At 45.3% G+C, this 25,135-nt stretch overlaps 2 protein-coding genes across 2 annotated transcripts; both read left to right on the forward strand.

The window, feature by feature from the left end:
- The first annotated feature begins 7,293 nt into the window (after positions 1-7,293).
- Positions 7,294-8,226, forward strand: LOC144225714 (olfactory receptor 13H1-like). The gene has a single exon (XM_077756951.1). The coding sequence runs from the start codon at positions 7,294-7,296 to the stop codon at positions 8,224-8,226; it is 933 nt and encodes a 310-aa protein (XP_077613077.1).
- A 14,777-nt stretch (positions 8,227-23,003) lies between these two features.
- Positions 23,004-23,942, forward strand: LOC144225774 (olfactory receptor 6Z7). The gene has a single exon (XM_077757049.1). The coding sequence runs from the start codon at positions 23,004-23,006 to the stop codon at positions 23,940-23,942; it is 939 nt and encodes a 312-aa protein (XP_077613175.1).
- The last annotated feature ends 1,193 nt before the right edge of the window (positions 23,943-25,135 follow it).

Genomic DNA, 25,135 nt, shown 5'->3' on the forward strand with positions numbered 1-25,135 from the left:
ATGCAAACTGGCCAGTCCTACCTGCTCACTCTGCCTGGTCCCTTGCTTCCCCCAAAAGCAGAGTAATTACTCTTGCCGAGTCTCCCCCCACCCCCGCTCTGCCCAGTGACCCAATCCAGTGCCCTCCCTCCTGGTTCCCCTTGGCAAGTCCTGCCCCACTTCTTGGGAAAGAAACAAACGAATGGCTGTCATTTCCAGCTCTGTTTACCTGCTGTGTGTAAAACTTCGTGACTCCTGCAATGATCCGTTTCATTTTGTGCAAGCCCAGGAGAGCCCAGATACATTCCTTCATCTCGTGTGTCTGTAGGGGTGGGGGTGGGGGGTAGGGGAATTGGAGGTGAGTTTGGAGATTACTCCATAAACAACGAAGCTGGGGTCTCAAGCCCCCCGCCTGCCCATCTTTACCTTATCGGGACCCTGCTCAAACCCCAAATGCCCAAGCCAGAGGGCAGAGAAAGAAGCCAGGTCTGGAATCCCCACTCAGTCCCCAGGTGTTGAGAGACAGGATGAGGTGCGGATGCGGGAGAAGTGGGCTCGGGGCCAGATGGGGCCAGACAGGAGGAAGCCCGGCGCCCTCATCTGTCAAGTGCAGACCCTCCCCGGCCCTCGCTCACAGCCAGGGCTGCTGGACATGGCTGCTGTGTGTGTGTCACTGTGCACGTAGGCACACGTCCAGGGAGACTCACATGCTAAGCCCAGGCCAGGTCTGCAGGAATCCCCTTGAAGCCCTGCATTGACATACTGAACCCTGGCACGTGCAGTTACTGTCATCGGGGAAAACTTTACTAAACTACAGCAAAATCCCAAAGACGGGCGCCTGGGTGGCTCAGTTGGTTAAGTGTCCGACTTTCGCTCAGGTCATGATCTCACAGCTCAGTGATTTCAAGCCCCACTCGGGCTCTGTGCTGACAGCTCAGAGCCCTGAGCCTGCTTTGGATTCTGTCTCTCCCTCTCTCTTTGCCTCTCTCTCTGTCTCTCTGTCTCTCTCTCTCAAAAATAAATAAACATTAAAAACTTAAAAAAAAAGAAATATAAACAACTCGTTATAAAAATATCTCATTTGCTCTAATTTGAGGACTTGAGTTCCTCAGTGCCCGTGTGGTCACTAGATGGCGCCCTTGAGTCACAGAAAAGCAAACAGACTCCTTTTCTTTTTCTTTCTTTCTTTTAGTGTTTCATTTATTTCTGAGAGAGAGAGACAGCGTGAGCAGGGGAGGGTCAGAGAGAGAGGGAGTCACAGACTGAAACAGGCTCCAGGCTCCGAGCTGGCAGTCAGCACAGAGCCCGACGCGGGGCTCGAACCCACGAACCGTGAGATCATGACCTGAGCAAAAGTCGGACGCTTAACTGACTAAGCCTCCCAGGCGCCCCAGTGTGAGCTGTTTCTAGACTTCCTAGCTGTTCTTGGCTATCTCGTCCATCACATCTGTGACATTTAATTGTGTTGTGCGTGGCTGTCACTTGCTCGTTTTTACTGCTTTCTGGGGTGAATGTTTCACACTTTCTCATCCGTTAGGACGTTTGTGTGGTTTCTAGTTTAACGCTAAGTAAGCCTTCTCGTGCCTGTCACAGCGTTCACGTCCACGCGTTACCCCTGAACACGCGTGGGGGGGGGAAGTGCCTCGTCGCAGGCTGGGTCCCCGCGCCCCTGACCGCCGGCCGTGCTCAGCGCCGTGTCGATGCTCGCCGTGTGGGAGGGCTTGTGGCTCATGCCTCTCGATTGCACTTCTGCATTTTCCTGATTGTTAACAAATGTGTGTGTGTGTGTGTGTGCGCGTGTCATATTAAGCAATGGCCGTTCAGCACCCCTTTCTGATGTGATAGTTTCAATTGCTTCCCTATTGTTTTCTACTGAAGTTTCTTTTTTTTCCCCCTCTCTCTCATTGGTTTATTTATAGGAGTTACTTCTGTGTTCAGGATATGAGCTCTTTTTCAAATGCATGCGTTGCAAATAATTTCCCATGTCATATCTTGACATTTTGTTCCCTTAAGTTTGTGGGGTTTTTTTTGTTTTTTTTTTTTTAAATAAATAGGGTGCTTAGTATTAGTGTATCCTAGTTTATCAGCTGCACTGGGTTAGACATCCTCACTCCATACTCCAGAGCATGGATCTCATATGGTCCTCCAAGAGTTTTTTGTTTGTTTGTTTGTTTTTTTAATTTTTTAATGTTTTATTTATTTCTAAGAGAGAGAGAGCATGAGCAGGGGAGGGGCAGAGAGAGAGGGAGACACAGAATCCGAAGCAGCTCCAGGCTCTGAGCTGTCAGCACAGAGCCTGACACGGGGCTCGAACCCACAAACTGTGAGATCATGACCTGAGCCAAAGTCGGACGCTTAACCAACTGAGCCACCCAGGCGCCCCTTGTTTGTTTTTAACATTACATTTTTTTATATTGATTTGTTTATTTTGAGAGAGAAAGAGAGTACACGTGCATGTGCGTCAGTGGAGGAGGGATAGAGAAAGGGGGAGAGAGAATTCTCTGGGTTCGAACTCACGAACTGTGAGATCATGACCTGAGTTGAAAGCAAGAGTCGGAGCTTAACTGACTGAGACACCCAGGCGCCCCCATTTGTTTTGTTTTGTTTTGTTTTGACCTTACCTTTACGTTTTCCTTTAGAGAGAACCTAAGTTTGAGACCACAGTGAGGGGTCACCGGACGCTGTGAGAACGGCTGGAGTCAACAACCCGGGATACAACAGGTGTGGCGAGGATGGTGGAGAGAAAGGAAGCCTCGTGCACTGTTGGTGGGAATGCAAACTGGTGCAGCCACTCTGGAGAACAGCATGGGGGTTCCTTGAAAAGTTAAAAACAGAACTACCCTGTGAGCCGGGAATTCCGTTGCTGGGTATTTACTTGAAGAAAATGAAAAGATTAATTTGAAAAGATACATGCACCCCTGTTTGTTGCAGCATTATTTACAAAAGCCAAGATTTGGAAGCAGGGTCCATTGATAGACAAATAAAGAAGATATGGGTTATGTCCACAATGGGATATTCTTCAGCCACAAAAAAGAATTTCTAGGGGCGCCTGGGTGGCTCAGTCGGTTAAATATCCGACTTCGGCTCAGGTCATGATCTGGCACTTCATGGGTTCAAGCTCCGTGTCAGGCTCTGTGCTGACAGCTTGGAGCCTGGAGCTGCTTCAGAGTCTGTGTCTGCCGCTCTCTGCCCCTCCCCCGCTCATAGTCCGTCTGTTTGTCTGTGTGTCTGTCTCTCTCAAAAATAAGTAAACATTTAAAAATTAAAAACAATAATTTCTTGCCATTTGTGACAGTATGAATGGATCCAGAGGACATTATACTGAGTGAAATAACTCAGATAGAGAAAGACAAATACCATACGATTTCGCTTACATGTAGAATCTAGAAAAAAAACCCAAACACCTTTAAACACAGAGAACAATCTGGTATTTGCGAGAGGGGAAGTGTGTGGGGGATGGGTGAAATAGGTGATGGGGATCAAGAGGTACAAATTTCCAGTTATAAAAGAAATAAGTCTCAGGATTAAAAATACAGCATGGGGAATATAGTTAATAACATTGCAATCATGTCATAAGCTGACAGATAATTACACTTACTGTGGCAGCACTGAGTAATGTATAGAATTGTATCACTGTGTTGACCACCTGAAAGTCATATAATATCGTGTGTCAACTATTCTTCAACTAAATAAAAAAAATACTTGAAGGAAACATGCCGACCGCATCTGGGGAGATCTCTGCACATTTGGAGTAAATGTAATTTTTCCTTCCCACTTTCTCCAAGGAGCATGTTTTTGTTTTCAGGAAGAAAAGTCTTTTAGTTGGTTTCCTTAAAAAAAAAAAAGTAAACAATTTTCATATATTAAAAACAAAGAATAGTTTGAGACCAAAAAAAATTTTTCTCGTAAGAGCAGTGAATTGGATGACAACCATCTACTGAAAACACTGTTCTGTCTTCACTCCTGTGTCCTGTTTTCCTGTACGTTAGACAAACGTGTGTGTGTCGGACAGTGTCTTCACTCTCTGTAGTTTATTGGTCAGATTTCCTTATTACTAATTTCCATAGCTTTGAGATTCACCTGGCTTCCCATTTAAATTGCTCTTTTATACTCACATGTGAACTTCAGATTCGATTTGTCCAGTGTCATGCGCATGTGCGCCCACACTTGGGATGTAGACTGAGGCAGCACAAAATTTATAAACCAATATAGGTCAAAATAGAAAGCCGTAAAATTACTGAATATTTGAATTTATGACCTGCCTCTTCCGCATACACATACTTTCATGCTTCTTTGTCATTTAGTTTTCAGTAAAGATGTGGTATTTAAGGTGCACAGCAGGATGACTTGATGTGTGTTTACATAGTGGAATGATTCCCTCAGTTGCTGTTTTGTCTATGTGACTGAGCAGCTGAAAGCTCTCAGCAAGTTTCTGGTATTTGATACAGAATTCCTAAGTGTAGTCACCCTGTTCACTAGATCTCCAGGCTCATCAGCCCTGTATAAGGGCAACTCTGTCCCCTCTGACCCACTCCCAGCCCCTGTTCAACCCTCTGCTTCCGCCTCCTCGACCGTTTCAGATCCCACCTGCAAGTGAGATCATGCAGAATTTTTCACGAAAGCTTTGCCTTTGTTTCTTGGGAGCCCACACACCAGCAAAACAGCTACTTTCCAAAGAAAGGGAGTTCGAAAATCAGTGATAGACCCCAGTCCCCTTGTTGTCTTTGGACAGACTGAAGCCCAAAGGATAACAATGTGCTGTCTCAAGGTCATGTGTCTCAAGGTCACAGGCAGGCTAACCAACCTTCCTGGGCTGTCTAGCACTGAGGAGTTTCTGGGACATGGGACATTCAGTCTTAAAATTGGGACAGTGTAGGGGAAGCTGGGATGGTTGGTCACCCTACAGACTGGAGAGGCTGCTTTGCGGTGGCAGAACGGCCTTGTGTGAGGTCCACGTGCCGTGAAGTTGCGATGTCCCACAAGAGAACACCGGGGCCCGGCTGTGAGTGCCAAGCTCGTTGTCATGGTCTTCTCGCTCTACATCCGTGAGCCCTTCCTGGGCCACAACAACAGGGATTCCTCTGTCCACCTCACACACGGAGATGTGATGCTCAGGAAGGCCCCAGGTCCACGTGGAATGACTGCCACACACCCAGACGGCGGCTCTCTGTCTGCGGTCACCTGCCCACGGCCAGCAGCGCAGACCCTGGGGGAAGGGGGGGTCTCCACACACACAACTTTTCCTCTCAAGGCTCCGGGAGACCCAGGAAGTTTGTTTTTCAAACATCCCAGTCCCACCTTTGCTAACAAGCATGGATTCCCAGGTGGTGCCCAGGACCCTCCAGAGACCGCAGGGGGAAGGGACTTCCAATTACTCACCTCTCTGCTGCTTCACTTCTTCCCCAGCTCCAGCTCCATCCATCTCCGTGGGGCTTTCTGGAGGCTGTGTGGGAGGCTGAAGAAAGAGACAGAGACGGAGGGAGAGGAGATGTCCTTATTCTCGGGGACACTGGAGGGGAACATGCCAGGAAACAAGATGTTGTACACGGGCTCCTTGGAATTCTTTCTTATTCTTCCCTAAGTTTGAGAGCAGCCTGATTCCTGTTTGTTCACGGAAGGAAGGGGTGACGTTCCTGGATTAGACTCTGCCAGTACCAGGTGTGTGGCTGGGTACGGGGCAAGTGTGGGAAGAGGACGCTTAGCCTGATGCAGCTTTATCTGTCCATCCATCCATCCATCCATCCATCCATCCATCCATCTGTCCATNGGCCAAGCTAACCGGGTCACTTTTTTCTCCCAACACTCTTCCATAATTTCCTTGGGAAGCATTTTCATCCCCTCATTCAGACGGGGTCCCTTTACCTCATGTCAGAAACAAATCCCGACAAGCCCTAGGCGGGTACTGTAGTGTTCCCACTGTGCTCCTTTGTCCTGGTTTCAGACATGTCCTCTCTCATCACCTTCAAATGACAGTGTTCAGATGGGGTGTTGGGTCAAAGGAGGAGATAGAGGTTTACAACACATTTTCTTCCTCAGTAAAAAATTGTAGCTACTGTTCTTTCCTTCACTGAACCATACCCAGCTGTTCCCATACAATTACTACCTCCACCAAACTCACTTCCACACTTTTAGTTTAACATTATATTAGAAATATATAATATATATTTATAGACATATAATATTTATTTATAGACATATAAATATATATTAATATAATATAATATTATATATATATATTCCTTCTTCTTCTTTCTTATTCCTCTTCATTTCTGCAGAGTATTCTGGTCATGAATGGGCCCCAATTTCTTTACCTGGTCCTGTATTTATATTTGATAGTTTTCCATTTCCTGGAATATAACCTAGTACTTAAGTTTTAAAAATGTGTTTGAAAATAATCTCATTCATGTCAGTTTGCCCATGTGATCACATCAGTAGGATAAACTTCTAGAAGTTGCAGACCTTGGATACGTGCAAACACAGTTTTTCAGGGAAGGGAGCATGATGGGGACAGAGCAAGTTCTTAACGCTTGACTTAGCACACTGATGTTACTTTTTAAAAATTGCTTTTTAATGTTTTTATTTATTTTTGAGAGAGAGCGAGAGAACGCGCACATGTGGAAGAGGGGCAGAGAGAGGGAGACACAGAATCAGAAGCAAGCTCCGTGTCCTGAGCTGTCAGCACAGAGCCCACCACGGGGCTTGAACTCGTGAACTGCGAGATCATGACCTGAGCCAAAGTCAGACGCTTAACCAACTGAGCCACCCAGGTGCCCCCTGATGTTACTTTTCAAATTTTTCTTTAGTGGTGTCAACTCCTTGAGGGCAGAGGCTGTTTTGTTGTTACCCACTGCCTGGGATAGAGTCTGGTCTAGTTGGAGCTGCTTGAAGACGTTGGTTAAATAAGTGAATAAATCCATTAAATGGATAATGAGTGAATCAACTCATATGTGGATTTGTGAGTGAATGACAGTTATAAATGCATGAATGAATCCATTAACAAATATGTAAAAGAATCAATGACTGAATGCCCCAATCTGTTTGCCGATCCATTAAACCATGAATCAATGAATGGCTATGTAATTGAATGAGTCAGTGAGAGCTACTGAATGGTGGAATATGTTAAGCAAAGATTCTTTAGCAAGGGCCATAGCTATGGAGGGGTAAAGGGGTAATAATCTGTGCAGCAGTGTCCAGGAATACTTTCATGGCAGTGCCTTGAAAGAGTCCCACCTTATTTATAAAAAGCTGCCAGTTTCCGAAAGACCTCTCAAGATCACCCATACTTTCCCACCCAGCTGGAGTTTCAGAAGGGGCATGGACAGCCGGAACAGCACCCAGGAGATCTACTTCGTTCTCCTTGGACTCTCCGAGTACCCACGGGCTCAGGCCATCTTCTGCTGCCTGCTCCTCCTGTCCTACATCGTCACCCTTCTCGGGAACAGCCTCATCCTGCTCATGATCTGCTATGACCCCCGGCTCCACACGCCCATGTACTTCTTCCTCAGCAATCTGTCCTTCCTGGATGTGTGCTATACCACGTCCAGTGTGCCCCAGGTCCTCATCAACTGCCTGGTGGCCACCCCCGTCATCTCGCTGGGACAGTGCGTGGCCCAGATGGCCGTGGGACTGTATCTGGGTGTCGTGGAGTGTCTTCTGCTGGCTGCCATGGCCTATGACCGCTGTGTGGCCATTGTTGACCCCCTGCGCTACGCCACGCGCATGGGGCCCCGGCTTTGCAGCCTGCTGGCTGGGACCTCATGGATGGCAGCATTCCTGCTGACCGTGGTCCCCGTGCTGACCATGCCCTTGGAGTTCTGTGGCCACCACGTCATCAATCACTTCTCGTGTGAGCTTCTGGCCCTGCTGAAGCTGGCCTGCTCTGACCTGCAGGTCTATGAGTCTCTCATGGTGGGCACCAGTGCCCTGACCCTGCTGGCTCCTTTTGCCTTCATCGTGGCCTCCTACGGAAGGATCCTGGTGGCCGTGCTGCGGATGCGGTCCACAGAGGGCCACAGCAAGGCCTTTTCCACGTGTGGGTCTCACCTCACGGTGGTGGCCCTCTTCTACGGCACGGCCATCTCCATGTATATGATGCCTCAGGACAAGATCATGCATGACCGAGATAAGATCATCTCCACAGCCTATGGCGCCCTCACCCCCATGATGAACCCCCTCATCTACAGCCTGCGGAACAAGGACATGAAAGGGGCCTTCCGGAGGCTTCTGGGGAGAAAAGCTAGCTTCTAAGAAGCAGGGCTGAGGAGGGAGGAAATAAATTAGTATTCTGGATTGCCTACTCTGGGCTGTAAACTGAGTTTCTTCTCTGCAGCCTTTCTGGGGAGGATGTATTCACACACACACACACATACACACACACACACACACCAATTAGTAACAAAGGCAAGAGCCTAGGCTCAGTGTGTGTGTGTGTGTGTGTGTGTGAGAGAGAGAGAGGGAGAGAGAGAGAGAGGGAGAGAGAGAGAGAGGGACAGATGTGCACACAAAAGAGACTGTCCCAGAAATCCTCAGTGGCTGAAGGAGAAGGATGGATGGATGTTGACCTCTTGCGGCTGGTTTCAGGACGAGGCTGCCAGCACCCAGCAGGAGCTGTGTCTAGCCCCACCTGCTGCCTCGGCAGTTCCCTCTGGGAAGCTACACACTGGGGGTGTAGAGGCAAGGTGTTGCTGCCTCGGTGTGTGCTGCCAGCCTGCACCTTCCCGCCTGCCCAGCACTGTGACAGGTTTGGGACTGTACCTCCTTACAACCTCACCGATGAAATAGATGCTGGAAGAAGACATGAGGCCTCTGGGTCAGAGACGAGGAATGTTGGGACTCACAGCTGGGGGCGTGATGTGCCTTTGCCGCACATAACATCCGCTTGTACATTTCTTCTGTTGCTAGGCAGCCACTGGCACATGCCGCGTGGAGGGACCCACGCTGGCTCCTGAGACAGTAGGCCGGGGATCAGGTGTCCATGGCCCTGACCTCACGATGCTCCCGTGGCGAGTCTGTAGATGTTCTGATGTCAGTCACATGCTTGCTTCCCAATTTTATGACCGTGCGTGTCCACAAGACGTGCTGATTGTGCTTGTTGTTTTTAATGGCTTTGGTGACCCTGAAAACTCCGATTCTTTATTTTTAAATTATTTTTTATTAGAAAAATTTTTCTTCAGTGCTTATTTATTTTTGAGAGAGACAGAGACAGAGTGCAAGCAGGGGAGGGGCAGAGAGAGAGGGAGACACAGAATCCGAAGCAGGGTCCAGGCTCTGGGCTGTCAGCACAGACCCCGACCTGGGGCTTGAACTCATGAGCTGTGAGGTCATGACCTCAGCCAAAGTCCAAAGCTTAAGGGACTGAGCCACCAGACACTCCCTAATGTTTTTTTTCTTACTTAACTTTGGAATCTGATTTTTTTCTAGCTCGAAACTGAAAGAGGCTTTCCAAGACATCAGATAAGCTTTCAGGATCCTGAATTCGGCCTATACCTGACTCACCCTCCCCTCTGCCTCTAAAATAGCCCAGCTCCTGGCATTTTCTCCGTTTTGAGTTGCTGCTCATCCTTCACATCCATTTCCTGCTACTGAAAGCCATGCTCCCCCCACCCCACGTGTCTCTCAGAATAACTTTCTCCTTCTGTCTCTCTTTCTACTACTGTTTATGTACTAGTCTCTGTTGGGTGTTAAGGATGAAGGGTGAGTAAGACTCTATCCTGTCTCCAAGGATCTTGTCCTGTAGTATCAGCTACCTTATCTGAGGGCTCTGATAAATATTTATTAAAGATATTCTCTCCTCTCCTTCACTACTGATAGGGGGCTGCATCAGAATGAATTTCTAGGGAATAGTTTGGTAGCATCCCTTGACATTTATACCATATATTTATTTTGCTTCCAAAAGGCCACAACTAGGAATTAACCTTATAAATACACTTGCATCAATAGACCTATTTACAATAATTTTCATTTTAGAATTGTTTAGAATGATAAGAATGGGAAACAGCCTAAATTTACACCACTGGGATTAGTAAAATAAATTATGGTGACTACCAGACAATGGAATTCTACTCAGCTATTAAAAACTATGAGTGAGAGGCATCTGGGTGGCTCAGTCGGTTAAAGGTCTGACTTCAGCTCAGGTCATGATCTCATGGTTTGTGGGTTCAAGCCCTGCGTCGGGCTCTGTGCTGACAGCTCAGAGCCTGGAGCCTGTTTCAGATTCTGTGTCTCTCTCTTTCTCTGACCCTCCCCTGCTCATGCTGTCTCTCTCTCTCAGAAATAAATAAAACATTAAAATCTTTTAAAAAACTATGAGTGAGATGACTACATACTGATTTAGAAAGATGAATCATGATATAGAGTTAAATAATAATAAAAAGTATGCATAGCGTGATCCCATTTGTGAAAAACAAAAGCATATATATTTGCATATAGAAAAGTCCTGGAAAGATATATAACATTTGTTTCTTACACTTCCTAAGAATGGCTAATTCAAAATGAGAAAGGAAATATTTACTTTCATAAGATTCAAGTTTTTTTTAAAAGTAAATACTTGTTTATTAATTGAAACAATTTAATTGAAACAATTAAAAACTTCCTCCAGGTATGTTGACACCTTTCCAATGGTTTTGTATGGATGGAAAATCCATACCAAACCCTCAGCTACTAACACATGAAGATATCAACCATACTTAACATAAAAGATACAGTTATAAAAGAAATATTTCCACACAACTAGTATCTGACATAATCAGGATTTTAACCTGACTCTTTCTCCAAAGCCCTCATTCTTACTTGACTTATATGTGGTTTGTCTAATGAAGTATCCATTTTCTTGAACCAAATAGAGAGCCCAGAAATAAACCCATGATTAGATGGTCAATTAATCTATGACAAAGGAGGTAAGAATATTCGGTGGGGAAAAGAAGTCTCTCCAATAAATGGTGATTGGAAAATAGGACAGCTATATCTAACACAATGCTACCAGACCACTTTTTTACACCATACAAAAAAATAAACTCAAAATGGATTAAAGACCTAAAATGTGAGCTCTGAAACCATAAAGTATCCTGGAAGGTAACACTGACAGTACTTTCTCTGACATCAGCCATAGCAGTGTTTTTTAAGATATGTCTCCTAAGGCAAGAGAAACAAAAACAAACATAATCTATTGGGACTACATTGAAGTAAAAAAGGTTTTGCACAGCAAAGAAAATCACCAACAAAACAAAACCAACCTACTGAATGAGAGAAGATATTTGCAAATGATATATCTAATAAGGGGTTAATATCCAAAATATATAAGGAAACTGTACAACTCAACACTAAAGAAACAAACAATCTGATTAAAAACTAGGCAGGAGGCGAGGGGTCTCCTGGGTGGCTCATGTGTTAAGCCTCTGACTCCGACTCAGGTCATGGTCTCATGGTTCGTGAATTTAAGCCCTGTATGAGTGCTGTCAGAGATCTTCTGTCTCCTTCTCTCTCTCTGCCCTTCCTTCTCCACCCCCTTCTCTGTCTCTCAAAAATAAATGTTTTTTTTTTTTTAAATGGGCAGAGGAACAGAATAGATATTTTTCTAAAAAAGACACAGATAGCCGATAGATGCATGAAAAGATGCTCAACATCACTCACTAGCAGGGAAATGCAAACCAAAACCATGATGAGATGTCATTTCACACCTGTTAGAATGGCTAAAGTACAAAAGACGAGACATAACAGGAGTTGGGGAGGTGGAGAAAAGGGAACGCTTGTGCACTATTGGTGGGAATGTAAACTGGAGAAACCACTGTGGAAAACAATGTGGAGACTCCTTTAAAAACTGAAAATAGAAATACCATACGGTCCAATAATTCCACTATGGGGGATATTTACTCAAGGAAAACGAACATGCTAATTTGAAGAGATATATGTGCCCCTGTGTTTATGGCGGCATCACTTATAACAACCAGGATATGGAAACAACCTAAGTGTCTCTCAACAGAGAAAAGGAGAAGGAAGATGTGAGGTATATATAATGGAATATTACTCAGCCATAAAAAGGATGAGATCTTGCCATTTACAATGTCATGGATGGAGCCCTAGAGTATACAATGCTAAGGGAAGTCAGTCAGGGAAGGAAAAATACCATACGATTTCATTCATATGTGGAATCTTTTTTTATTTCTTTTTTTTTAATTTTTTAATGTTTTATTTATTTCTAGGAGAGAGCGAGAGAGACGGCGTGAGCAGGGGAGGGTCAGAGAGAGAGGGAGTCACAGACTGAAACAGGCTCCAGGCTCTGAGCTGGCAGTCAGCACAGAGCCCGACGCGGGGCTTGAACCCACGAACTGCGAGATCATGACCTAAGCGAAAGTCGGACGCTTAACCGACTAAGCCACCCAGGCGCCCCGTGGAATCTTTTTTTAAAAAACCCAAATGAATAAATGAACAAAAAGCAGAATCAGATCTATAAATACAGAAAATTAACTGGTGGTTGCCAGAGAGGTGGGGGTGAAGAGTTGGGCAAAAGGGCTGAAGGGGGTCAAAGATACGGGTTTCCAGCCAAGGAAAGATAGGTCATGGGGGTAAAAGCACAGCATAAGGATATAGTCGATGGCATTGTAATAGCCATGTAGCTACACTTGTGGTGAGCATCACACAATGTATCCGCTTGTCCAATCACTATGTGCTCTACTTGAAACTAATGTAACATTATCAATTATACTCAAATGAAAAAAATCACACACACACAGAAGATAGACCTATTTTCTTGACGCAACTTGCTAAGCTGAGCTTCAGGTCAGACAACAGCCACCATCAACTGCCCTCATCAGAACCCATGAGATACTGGAAGCCCCTCTCATGTCTGTGAGCTCCAGCTAGGTCTGGGACCAGCCCTACAAGCCCCTGATCTAAAGGCATCCAGGGACGCCTGGGTGGCTCAGTCGGTCAAACGTCCAACTTCAGCTCAGGTCATGATCTTGTGGATCATGAGTTTGAGCCCAGTGTCAGGCTCTGTGCTGAAAGCTCGGATCCTGGAGCTGCTTCTGATTCTGTCTCCTTCTCTCTTTATGTTCCTTCCCCTCCCCCTGCCTCATGCTCTGTCTCTGTCTCTATCTCTCTCTCAAAAAAAAAAAAAATTAAAAAATATTTTTTAAGGCATCCAACTAGCCCCAGGTAGCACTGAGAAAGGGAGTTGGGGTTGAAGAAAAATTGAAAACGGAATCTCAAAGACATACTCGTGCGCCCATGTTCACAGCAGCCTTATTCACAATAGCAAATAATAATCTGCACCCAGATGCTCCTCCTTTGCCCATTAAAAAAATTATTTTTTGTTCTTGTGAATAAGGTTGCTGTGAACATGGGTCCAAGTGTTCATGAAGAGTGAGTGGATAAGCAAAACGTGGTGTCTACATACACAGTGGAATATTATCCCCCTTGAAAAGGAAGGAAATTCTGGCACCCGCTGGAACACAGATGAAAGGAGGGACTTCATGCTAGTAAGATATGCTGGTCACACAAAAGACTAATACTGCATAATTCCACTTACACCAGCAGCCCAGAGTAGTCAGAGTTACAGAGACAGAAAGTAGGACAGTGGATTCGGGGGGCTGGGAGGTGGGGGGAATGGGGAGTCAATGTATAGTGGGTGCAGAACTTCAGCTTTGCAGGAGGGAAAGAGTTCTGGAGACGGGCGGCTGGATGGCTGCACAACAGCGTGGATGCACTTAATGCCACAAACTGTCACTTATAAACAGGGCTAAGATGGTGAATTTCATGTTATGTGTATTTTACCCATTTAAAAATCCATAAAGATAAATGGGGAGGGGGGCCTGGGTGGCTCAGTCAGTTAAGCATCCGACTTCGGCTCAGGTCATGATCTCATGGTTTGTGGGTTCAAGCCCCACGTCGGGCTCTTTGCTGACAGCTCGGAGCCTGGAGCCTGTTTTAGATTCCGTGTTTCCCTCTCTCTCTGCCCCTCCCCTGCTCATGCTGTCTCTCTCTCAAAAATAAAAATAAAACATTAAAAAACATTTTAAAGATAAATGGGGAAGTTGGTGTCAGTGATAAATAAAGCTAGTGATAGCTCTTCCAAATAATTCAACCTCAGAGGATGAGTCCTATTTGCTACAGGAAAAAAACGGAGACAGGGAAGGGTACTTCAGACAGGGATCAGAATAAGCAAAGGTATAGCAGAACCTAGGTGTTCCAGACATGGGGTGGGGGAGTTCATAGCAAGTGAAGCAGAAAGTCTTGCCTGGGCACATAGAATCCAGGGCCTGACATAGCATACTGAGAAATTCTAAATTCATACAGGAGACAAAAAGGGGAGTGCTTTTGAAAATTTTATTATTTATTTATTATTATATTTTTAAAAGTAATGTCTACACCAACTTGGGGCTTGAACTCACCACCATGAGATCAAGAGTTACTTGCTCTTCTGACCAAAACAGTCAGGCACCATGAGACTTTTTTAATTTTAACCTAACAGGTCACTTGGGTGGCTCAGTCAGTCAAGCATCCAACTCTTGATTTCAGTTCAGGTCGTGACCCCAGGGTCGTGGAATCGAGCCCTGCCTTGGGCTCTGTGCTGAGTGTGAAACCTGCTTTGGATTCTCTGTCTCTCTCCCTCTGTCCCTCCTTTCTCTCTCAAATAAATTTATTTTATTAAAATTTATTTTCCAAAAAATTTTAAAAAGATTTTAAAAATCCTTACATATGACCTAGTATGTGCCTAGTGTACAAATGGAATGTTTCTTGGCTGCTGAGTGAAGGTAATTCTAGAAGACTCTCTGAGCCTTCAGCTCTGCCAGCGTGTTCTGAATGTCTCCTGCACATGTGCACACTGGATTAGTCCCCTTCCTCTCTGCTCCCCCAGTTTCTGGCCCTTATGGGCTTCCACGTTCCCCTGACCCGACCTGGGAAGCAGAAGTGAAGTCTGATTTGATTTTGTTTTCCTGGCATATGGAACACGTTTTAGCACACAGTAGGGTGTCAATGCATGCTTAGTGATGGGGCCTACAGACCCATCCCCAAAGTAGGGGCACCTTTGCCTTCTTCCCTCAGACCCAACTGAGACTGAGAAAAAAAGTCCCATCTGGTCTGTAACTCCTCAGAGATTAGGGGAGAGAGAGGTCTCAAGATCCCCAGCCGTAGTTTAAGCTGGCCTTTCTGCTTGCCTACCGGCTGTGAGGATGGACGCAACTTGGCAGAATCCAGACAGGAGCCCATTCAGAGTGTGCAGTGGATGAAGGTGCGAAGCGGGTCCATTGGGGTAGAGCCCTTTCCGGGGCGGTGGGAATTCAAGGAGACATCCTCGCCTCCGACTGCTGAACTGGTTCCTGAAAATTCTGTCCCCGAGTGGATGCCCAGATCATCTGATCACTGACCAGAGACCCTACAGAGGGAAGAAGACTAGATAACGCCCAGTTTAGTTGAGCTGTTCTGGTAAGGGGACTGGACAGGTCTGTGTGTGTGTGTGTGTGTGTGTGTGTGTGCGCGTGTGTGTGTGTGTGTGTGTATGTGTAGACAATGGGAAGGAAATATCATGATGGAAATGGTATTTAGGGCACAGCTAAGTGTCCTGTGCTTTTCTGGGTGCTGTTCTTGTGGGAGCGCCATCAGTTGTCCTGATAATCTCGGATAAAGTTATAAGCATATTTTACAGATGGAGACACTGAGGGTCAGTTAGAGTAAGTCAACAGGCTTGATTTCACGTGAGCTGGATTGAGAGCCGGAGGCCAGGTCTGTGTGATTCTCAAGACTGAATTATGTCTCTCAGGGTCGATAGAAAAGGGTTGGAGGCTGGGAACCTCCCCAACTAGTTGGGTGACTTTGGTCAAAGTGGGGCCACACCTGGATGTCTTTTTTTTAATTTAAAAAATTTTAAATTTATTTTTGAGAGAGAGAGAGAGACAAAGCATGCCTGGGGGAGGGGCAGAGAGAGAGGGAGACACAGAATCTGAAGCAGCTCCAAGCTCTGAGCTGTCAGCACAGAGCCCGATGCGGGGCTCGAACCCACAGACCATGAGATCATGACCTGAGCCGAAGTCGGACACTTAACTGACCGACTCACCCAGGTGCCCCACGATTTCATTTTTAAGTAATCTCTACATCCAAGTTGGGGCTCGAAACCACAACCACGAGATCAAGAGTCACACACTCTGCCGACTGAGCCACCCAGGTGCCCCATAATTTTTATTTGAGTATATTTGACACAGAATGTTACATCAGGGTCAGGTGTACAACACAGTGATTCAATTCTCTGCACCAACTGCTGTGCTCACAAGTGTAGCCGCCATCAGTCACCACACAACCGTATGCCAGTGTCATTGACAATATTCCCTAAGCTGTGCCTTTTATGCCCATGACTTATGTATTCCGTAACTGGAGGTCTGTGCCTCCCTCTCCCCTTCACCCCTTTTGCCCACCCCCCACCCCCAGCCCTTCCCTTCTGACAACCAACAGTTTGTTCTCTGTATTTATAGGTCTGCTTCTGCTTTTTGCTTGTTTATTCGTTTTGCTTTTAGATCCCACATGTGAGTGGAGGCATACAATGTTTGTCTTTCTCCTATTTGACTCTTATGTAATAGTGGAGATGTTATTACATACTTTGAGATGAAGATAATTACATCTATCTTTTTTTTCATAAAAGGCTATTGAGTGCCAGACAGGCTAAGTAACTTATCCAAGTTGCACCGATAAGAATGTATAGGAGGATTAGGAGGAACTTAATGATTCCTCCTAATTAGGAGAGGGAGGGAGGCAAACCATGAGAGACTCTTGAATGTTGAGAACAAACTGAGGGCTGATGGGTGTGGGGGAGAGAGGAAGGGGGGAGACGGGCATGGAGGAGGGCACTTGTGCGGATGAGCACTGGGTGTTATATGGAAACCAACTTGATAATAAACTATTAAAAAATAATAAAATAATAAAATAGGATAGTAAGATGAGGAAAAAAAAGAAAGAATCAGAGAGAAAACCCCTCTGGATGGGGCATATCTTGTTCACCCTCCACCCTCACCATGCCATGCTCAGTACCTAGTACCTTGCTGATGCTGGATAAATGTTTATGGGATGAAGCAAAAATCCTAAATAGTCACTGGGCACTCTGCTTCTGGGCTAAAGAATTCCAACGTGACCTTTGAAGTTAAATTGATTGGATTTTATGTAAGATAAACAGAAAACAAAAACGAAAACAAAAAACAAAACCTCTTGGCATCTAAGGTGACTGGCTATGATGTTGAATTCATGGGCTACTTCGTAACAGAAGAGAGACTGGAGCAGGGACAGAGAGGGATTATGAACAGATGCAGGGGCAGAGAGAACGTGGGTCGTGGAAGGGAAAATTCTGGTGGGGGAGGGGACACAGATGGGACAGAGCAGTGGAGGCATTCTACTTTAGCACCAAGAGGCGGTCCACCATCCAGTGCTAGAGGGGCTTGTCTGGAGAGTCGTATCCAGGACCCCACAGCCTCCTTGGGAGGGGGAACGAACGCTGTGGGCGGATGTAATGTGCTTGTTTCAGGACTGGGCACAGTTCCAGCCACTGTTGGCCTGGAGCAAACAGGCTTCACTGAGCATTGCCTGCGTTAATCTCCCTGCCGCATTTAATCTTCTCTGAAGTTAGACGTGTCATCAAGGGAACTGAGACCCAGTCTGGTGAAGGAACTGGTGGAATATGGCTCCAGAATGCGAACCTAAACTGGGCACCATCTCCATAGTTTGCCAAGGTACTTGAGCAATGCCTTATACTTTCTATACCTCTGATTCTTCATCAGTGAAATGGGACTAAAAAATAAAGTTTACCTCACAAGGTGAACGGGACGATGAAATAAGATCCAACTTGTAGCGTCTTTGTCCAGGATTCTGACACCATACAGCTGTAGCCACTTGACATCGGGGATTTGGGGAAACTCAAATCCATTAGAACTTTGTAACTGTAGCACCAACCACAGCCCTTGCTCCTGCCCAAATATTTTCAGTTTCCTCCTACAAAATACAAAAATGTCACACTGGGTACCTTCAAATGGCCCTCTCAGTCCTAACCTTCCCTTCCTAGCCTAGAAGGCTACTCTTCCTTTCTTCTTTGGCCAACATGTTTCAAAACATTTTTAAAAAATTATTTAAAAACCCAATAAGATGAAAATTTCACCCCAAATCCCAAGAGATAGAGAAGAAAATAATGAGTTATGGGGTCAGCCACACCTGGGCAGTTGAATCTCTGTTCTACTCCTTGCTGTTGGGAGGCTTTGGGGAGACAAGCGGACTCTGTGGTCCTTAGTTTCCACATCTGTATGATGGGGATGTTGGTGATTACTTCTCAGTGTTGTGATGAGGGCAAAATAGGAGCAAAGATCTCCTGACACAACATTTGGCAGCTGGTAGATGTTGGAAAATGGGGATTATTGTAATTCCCAGTGTTCACTCTGCACGCAGAACCCAGTGAAGTGTCTAGGACTCAAAGATACGCCCGTTCCATTCCAGAGAAGATGTCTGTGAAAGGAAGAAGGCAGAGGAGGGCTAGAGTAAGCATCGTGTGTGCTGTGCAGCCAGGATAGATGTAGGGTGAGGCTGTGCCAGGATGTGCCAGGAAGGCTTTGTGACAGAGTGAGATGCACGTGGCCCTCAAACAGACCGAGGGCATGTTTCGTAAACAGTGCAACCTCATGCAAGGCCCTGCTGGGTGGTGAAATTGGACAGGACTCGTTTGAAAAAAATCCCAGTGTCTTCAATTTGTCCTTGTAGCCTCTGGGAAACTCCATTTCTTTACCTTAAACAACAAGGAAATGACAGCTGCGTTGCAGGGTATTGAGCAATGAATGAAATGGTTTGTTAAAAGGACCCAGCCTGGGTGGCTGAGTTGGTGAAGCGTCCAGCTTCGGCTCAGGTCAGGATCTCACGGTTCAGGAGTCCGAGCCCCATGTTGGGCTCTGTGCTGACAGCTCGGAGCCCGGAGCTGCTTCGGATTCGGTGTCTCTGTCTCTCTCTGCCCCTGCCCTCCTTGCACTCTGTCTCTCTCTAAAAAAATAAATAAACATTAAAAATTATTTTTTTAAAAAGGACCCAACCTGGACATAACATATATGCAACTAATGTTGTCTCCGTCTTTATAATAAGAAATTTTGGGAGGTGGGGAGTATAGAGCCCCCCATAGAGAATGAGGCATCAAACTTCCACTGTTTTTTTTCTAGAAAATTGCCATAGCTGACCCCCTTCTTGAATAGATGGTGGTGGTATATTTCATCAATAAATGTCATCAGATCAGTAGAGGAATCTCAGAATAGAGAGAAACATTGTTCTCTACGGCAAGTCTCCAGGAGAAGCACTGAAGTTCACTGCATAATTGTTTTTATTTATTTACTTTTAATTTTTAAAGTTTATTGAGAGAGAGTGTGCATGATCAGGGGAGGGGTAGAGAAAGAGAGAGAGAGAGAGAGAGAGAGAGAGAGAGAATCCCAAGCAGGCTCCACACTGCCAGCACAGAGCCTGACATGGGGCTTGAACTCATGAACCAACAGATCATGACCTGAGCTGAACTTGAGTCGGATGCTTAACTGACTGAGCCTCCCAGGAGCCCCTGTAGAATTGTTTTTAAATGGCACCTTAAAAAAAGGACTAATCCAACTTTATCAAAAGTAATAACTCATTTGTATACAACTTTCCCTTTCATTAAAAATATCTTTGCTATTTCTTTAAAAAATCTTATTCAGGGGTGTCTGGGTGGCTAAGTTGGTTAAGCGCCTGTCTTCGGCTCAGGTCATGATCTCACGGTTCGTGGGTTCGAGCCCCGCGTCGGGCTCTGTGCTGACAGCTCAGAGCCTGGAGCCTGCTTCAGATTCTGTGTCTCCCTCTCTGTCTGACCCTCTCCTGCTCACGCTGCTTCTCTCTCTGTCTCAAAAAAAATTATAAAAACTCTTATTTAAAATATTAAATAATACAATTTCAGGTATGAAAAATTACTGCAATGAAACAGCTCAGGTGTATTTCCATTGTGCTTCCTTTCCTTATTAGGACAGTAAATTGCTTGCCTGGAAGAAATGGTGGCTTCTCACTTCTTCCATTTTTTTTTTTTTTTATTCATTTCTAGGAGAGAGAGACAGCGTGAGCAGGGGAGGGCCAGAGAGAGAGGGAGTCGCAGACTGAAACAGGCTCCAGGCTCCGAGCTGGCAGTCAGCACAGAGCCCGACGCGGGGCTCGAACCCACGAACCGCGAGATCATGACCCAAGCGAAAGTCGGACGCCCAACCGACTAAGCCACCCAGGCGCCCCTCACTTCTTCCATTTGTACACAAAGCACATGCCCACGGGATAGCCTGGGCTTTCTGAGTGGATGTTATTATATATTATTAGACGTTATGTTTTCTAAAAAGTTGCAGTGACCCTTGTAAGTAAACCATGGTCCAAATCACCTTTTTACATATTGATCAACTCTCTTATAGAACACAAGCTAGGGGCACCTGGGTGGCTCAGACAGACTCTTGACTTTGGCTCAGGTCATGATCTCACGGTTTGTGGGTTTGAGCCCCATACCCAGATTTGCACTGACAGTGCAGAGCCTGCTTGGGATTCTCTCTCTCTCTCTCTCTCTCTGCCTCTCCCCAGCTTGCATGCACATTCTCTTTCTCACCCTCTCTCAAAATAAATAAATAAACTTAAAAAAAGAAGTACAGGCTAAAATAAAATACATATATAATTTCCAGTTATTATGAAAAATAAACAGAAGAAAATAAAACAAGGGCGGAGCCACTGTACATGCATATATCTTTTATGTATGCAAACAACTTCATTCAGGTATAATTTTAATTTGAAAGGCCTAGGTACAATATTAGTTAAATGATAATGGCCCCTAAGATTTACTCAAACTTCCTATAAAGGAATAAACAAAGTTAACAAACCTGATATAATTTTAAACTTTGCTTCTGGCTTGAAAGCTTGGAGGAAACTGCGCTACATTCAAGTGCTAACTAAAAGCAATTGTATATGTATTTACTACTATTTTGCCACAATGTCTACCTTTAAGTCTAATTCAGTAATTCAGGCCAAAATATGGTATCTCTATCACATTTTATGTGTGTCCACTGTAAACTGCAGAATCTCTCTATTGCCAGAAATTCTAGAGACATTTATTAATGTGTTACCTAAAATTGTGGTCAGATTGAGTAATATCATTACCTTAAATTATGTTTTAATTATCTAAAAATATCCAAAGCTTTGTGGGTTGTTTCCTTTGCTGTGCAGAAGCTTTTAATCTTGATGAGGTCCCAATCGTTTATTTTTGCTCTTGATTCCCTTACTTTTGGGGATGTGTCAAGTAAGAAGTTGCTGCGGTAGNTATCCAAAGCAATTTTCCTAAAAGAAAAAAACATTTACTTATATGCCAAGCTCTATTACACACGTTCTTGTAGATTACAGTCTGGGAGCATAAAATGTATGCTTAAAAAATAGTATTTGGGGGCTGCCTGGGTGGCTCAGTTGGTTAAGCAACTGAGTCTTGATTTCAGCTCAGGTCGTGATCTCACGGTTCATGAGATCAAGCCCCACACTGGGTTCTGCACTGACAGTACGAAGCCTGCTTGGGATTCTCTCTCCCTCTCTCTGCCCCTCCCACATGCTTTCTCTGTCTGTCTCAAAAATAATAAATAAATAAGCATTAAAAAATAGTATTTGGGGGGTGCCTGGGTGGTTCAGTCAGTTAAGTGTCTGACTTCAGCTCAATTCATGACCTCATAGCTCATGAGTTTGAGCTCCACATGAGGCTCTGTGCTGACAGCTCAGAGCCTGGAGCCTGCTTCAGATTCTGTGTCTCCCTCTCTCTCTGTCCCTCCCCTGCTCACACTCTGTCTCTCTCTCCTTCAAAGATAAATAAACCTTAAAAAATAGTATCTGGAGGGCAAAAAGAACATCTGAGCCAGCAGGGCCAGATATTTTAGGATTTAACTACAAGGTTGGGATCTTTTAAAGCTAGGATTACTAACACTTCCAGAAGATGTACAATAAAGAAATCTGGAACAAAACTAACAGATAATGCTTAGCTCCACGCTTTGGACAGCTGACTGAGCTGACCTCTAATAAGTAGGTAAACAGTTATACACCTCTTGTTTGTGACATTTTGCTTCAAAGTGCCAAAGCAAGATGAAGAGAGACCTACCTCTCATTTAGGCACCATCTGCCTGTGGCAAACATCCACGTAAGATGATATAACAAAAAGTGAAGCAAAAAAAATTGCATAATAAGCAACTCAGATCACAGTGCATTAAATACTATAATCATTGGTGATCTTCAGAGAAACCATTGCCTCATTAACACTCTGGTCTAGACGATGACCTTCCACCATTTTGGAACAAAGACCATCATGACACATTTCCTGCTTTGAACTGGAAAGAAAAATCTTCCATTTTGTTGTGATTCTTAATGAAAATAACAGCAATACTAAAAAAAGCAAAAATAGTAAGACAAAAACAGAAATGGCTATCTTCTTCTTGTATAGTTGAAGATGAGGTCTTCAAAGATCTCACTGATTGTTCGATTTCCACGTAGTTCCTGTCTTCTTCCAAGGCCTCACTGGACTCCTCACCCCTGGGGCTGGTGATCCAGTCCCAGTCTGGTTCTCCATGGGCTCCCTTGTCTAGAGACTCTTTGGTTGTGGATCAAGAACTGTTCAGTGTGAGAAGACCCTCTTCCTCTATACAAGTATCTTCGGTGTTGTCTGCTTCCTCTTTTTTTTAATTAAAAAAATTTTTAATGTTTATTTTTGAGAGAGAGAGATGTACACACACACACACACACACACACACACACAGTGCAAGGGGGTAGGGGAAAGAGAGAGGGAGACACAGAATCAGAGGCAGGCTCCAGGTTCTGAGCTGTCAGCACAGAGCCCGACGTGGGGCTCGAACCTGTAAACCACAAGATGGAGCACGAATGGAGGCAGAGAAACTGACACGAGGTTATTTCATTTACTCAGGTGATACAACAGCTTGGAGGTAGGGTAAGGCAAGCTGTAGAGAGAAAGATGTGCAAACTATTTTGATGTGTTTTGTTCTTAGATGGAGAGGTCCCTGGAGTTGGCCAACATGACCAGAGTCCAGGAGTTTGTCTTGCTGGGTTTGTCCACAAGGCCGGACATAAGGGATGTCCTGTTTGCCGTCTTCCTGACGCTCTACCTGCTGACCCTCCTGGAGAACACGCTCATCATCTACCTCATCTGCAGTCACACCGAGCTCCACAAGCCTATGTATTTCTTCCTGGGCAACCTGAGCTGCCTGGAGATGTGCTACGTGTCTGTGACCATGCCCAGCCTGCTCGTCGGGCTGTGGACTGGACCCTACCATATCTCCTTCACAGCCTGCATGACACAGCTTTTCTTCTTCATAGTCCTCATCTGCACAGAGTGCACCCTCCTGGCCTCCATGGCCTATGACCGCTACGTGGCCATCTGCCGCCCACTCCACTACCCACTGCTCATGAGGCCCCAGATCTGCCTGGGCTTAGCCTTGTCCTCATGGCTTGGGGGGCTGCTGGTCTCAGTGGCCAAGACATCATGCATCGCCAGCCTGTCCTACTGTGGCCCCAATGTCCTCAACCACTTCTTCTGTGACGTCTCCCCTCTACTCAACCTGTCCTGCACCCATGTGGCCCTGACCGAGCTGGTGGACTTCATCTCGGCCATCGTCATCCTCTGGGGTTCACTCCTCATGGCCATTGCCTCCTATGTGGCCATCGGAAGGGCTGTGCTCCGCATGCCATCAGCCGCTGCCCGCCGCAAAGCCCTCTCCACCTGCGCCTCCCACCTGGCAGTGGTGGGCATCTTCTACGCAGCCACTCTCTTCATCTACGCCCGTCCCAGCCGCATAGAAGCCATGGACCTCAACAAGGTGCTGTCTGTCATCTACACGGTGGTCACGCCCATGTGCAATCCTGTCATCTACTGTCTGCGGAACAAGGAGGTCCAGGCAGCATTCCGCAGAACCCTACAGCAGTCCTGAAGCTGATAGGCTGACAGGGCACGAGGGAGATGTCAAGTTATCAATACTTTTCATTTTTTTAATTTATTTTTTGAGAGACAAAGAGAGACGCAGTGCAAGCAGGGGAAGGGCAGAGAGAGAGGGAGACACAGAGCCTGAAGCAGGCTCCAGGTTCTGAGCTGTCAGCACAGAGCCCGACACAGGACTTGAACTCACAAACTGTGAGATCATGATCTGAGCCAAAGTCAGATATTTCACTGACCTAGCCACCCAGGTGCGCCTCAATATTTTTCTTTTTTTATTGAGATATAACTCACATGCTATACACATCACCCTTTAAAATGTGCAGTTCAGTGGGTTTTAGGTATATTCAAAAAGCTGTAAAACCATCACTATCATCTAATTCTACAACGCTTGCATCACTACCAAAAAAAATTCTCATACACAATAGGAGTCACTCTCAAAGCCCAGCCCACCAGCCTTAAAAAATGTAAGTCTTCTTTGTCTCTGTGGATTTGGCTGTGTTGGACATTTTGTATAAATGAAATGATATAACATGTGGTCTTTTGTGTGTCTTCTTTCTTTAAAAATTTTTTTTAACATTTTAATTTATTTTTGAGAGACAGAGAGAGACAGCATGAGTATGGGAGGGACAGCAAGAAGGAGAAACACAGAATCTGAAGGAGTCTCCAGGCTCTGAGCTGTCAGCACAGAGCCCAACGCAGGGCTTGAACTCATAAACTGGAGATCATGACCTGACCCAAAGTCAGGTGGTTAACTGACTGGGCCCCCAGAGGCCTCTTGTGTGTGTCTTCTTTCACTTGGTGTAATTACTTTCGAGGCTTATACATGATATAGCATCTATCAATACTTCATTCCTTCTTAAGGCTGATATATCCATTGTATGGATATATCACACATTATTTACCCATTAGAGTGCAACTGTGTTTTTGTGATTAAATGCAGTGTGTGTCTATATGTATACAGAGAATAATTGGAAAAACAATGCTATAAAATGTTCATAAGGATTGCCATTATGTGGAAGAACTTGGGAAGGGTTTGTTTTCATTTCGTTTTCATTACCATTTTTTGTGGTAAGTATGTATTGCTTTTGTAATAAAGATGTATTTTTCTTTTTTTTAAATTTTTTTATTTATTTCTAGGAGAGAGAGAGACAGCGTGAGCAGGGGAGGGTCAGAGAGAGAGGGAGTCAC

The sequence above is a fragment of the Crocuta crocuta genome, unplaced genomic scaffold (assembly GCF_008692635.1).
Source record: "Crocuta crocuta isolate KB4526 unplaced genomic scaffold, BGI_CrCroc_1.0 scaffold142, whole genome shotgun sequence".
Classification (NCBI taxonomy): Eukaryota; Metazoa; Chordata; class Mammalia; order Carnivora; family Hyaenidae; genus Crocuta; species Crocuta crocuta.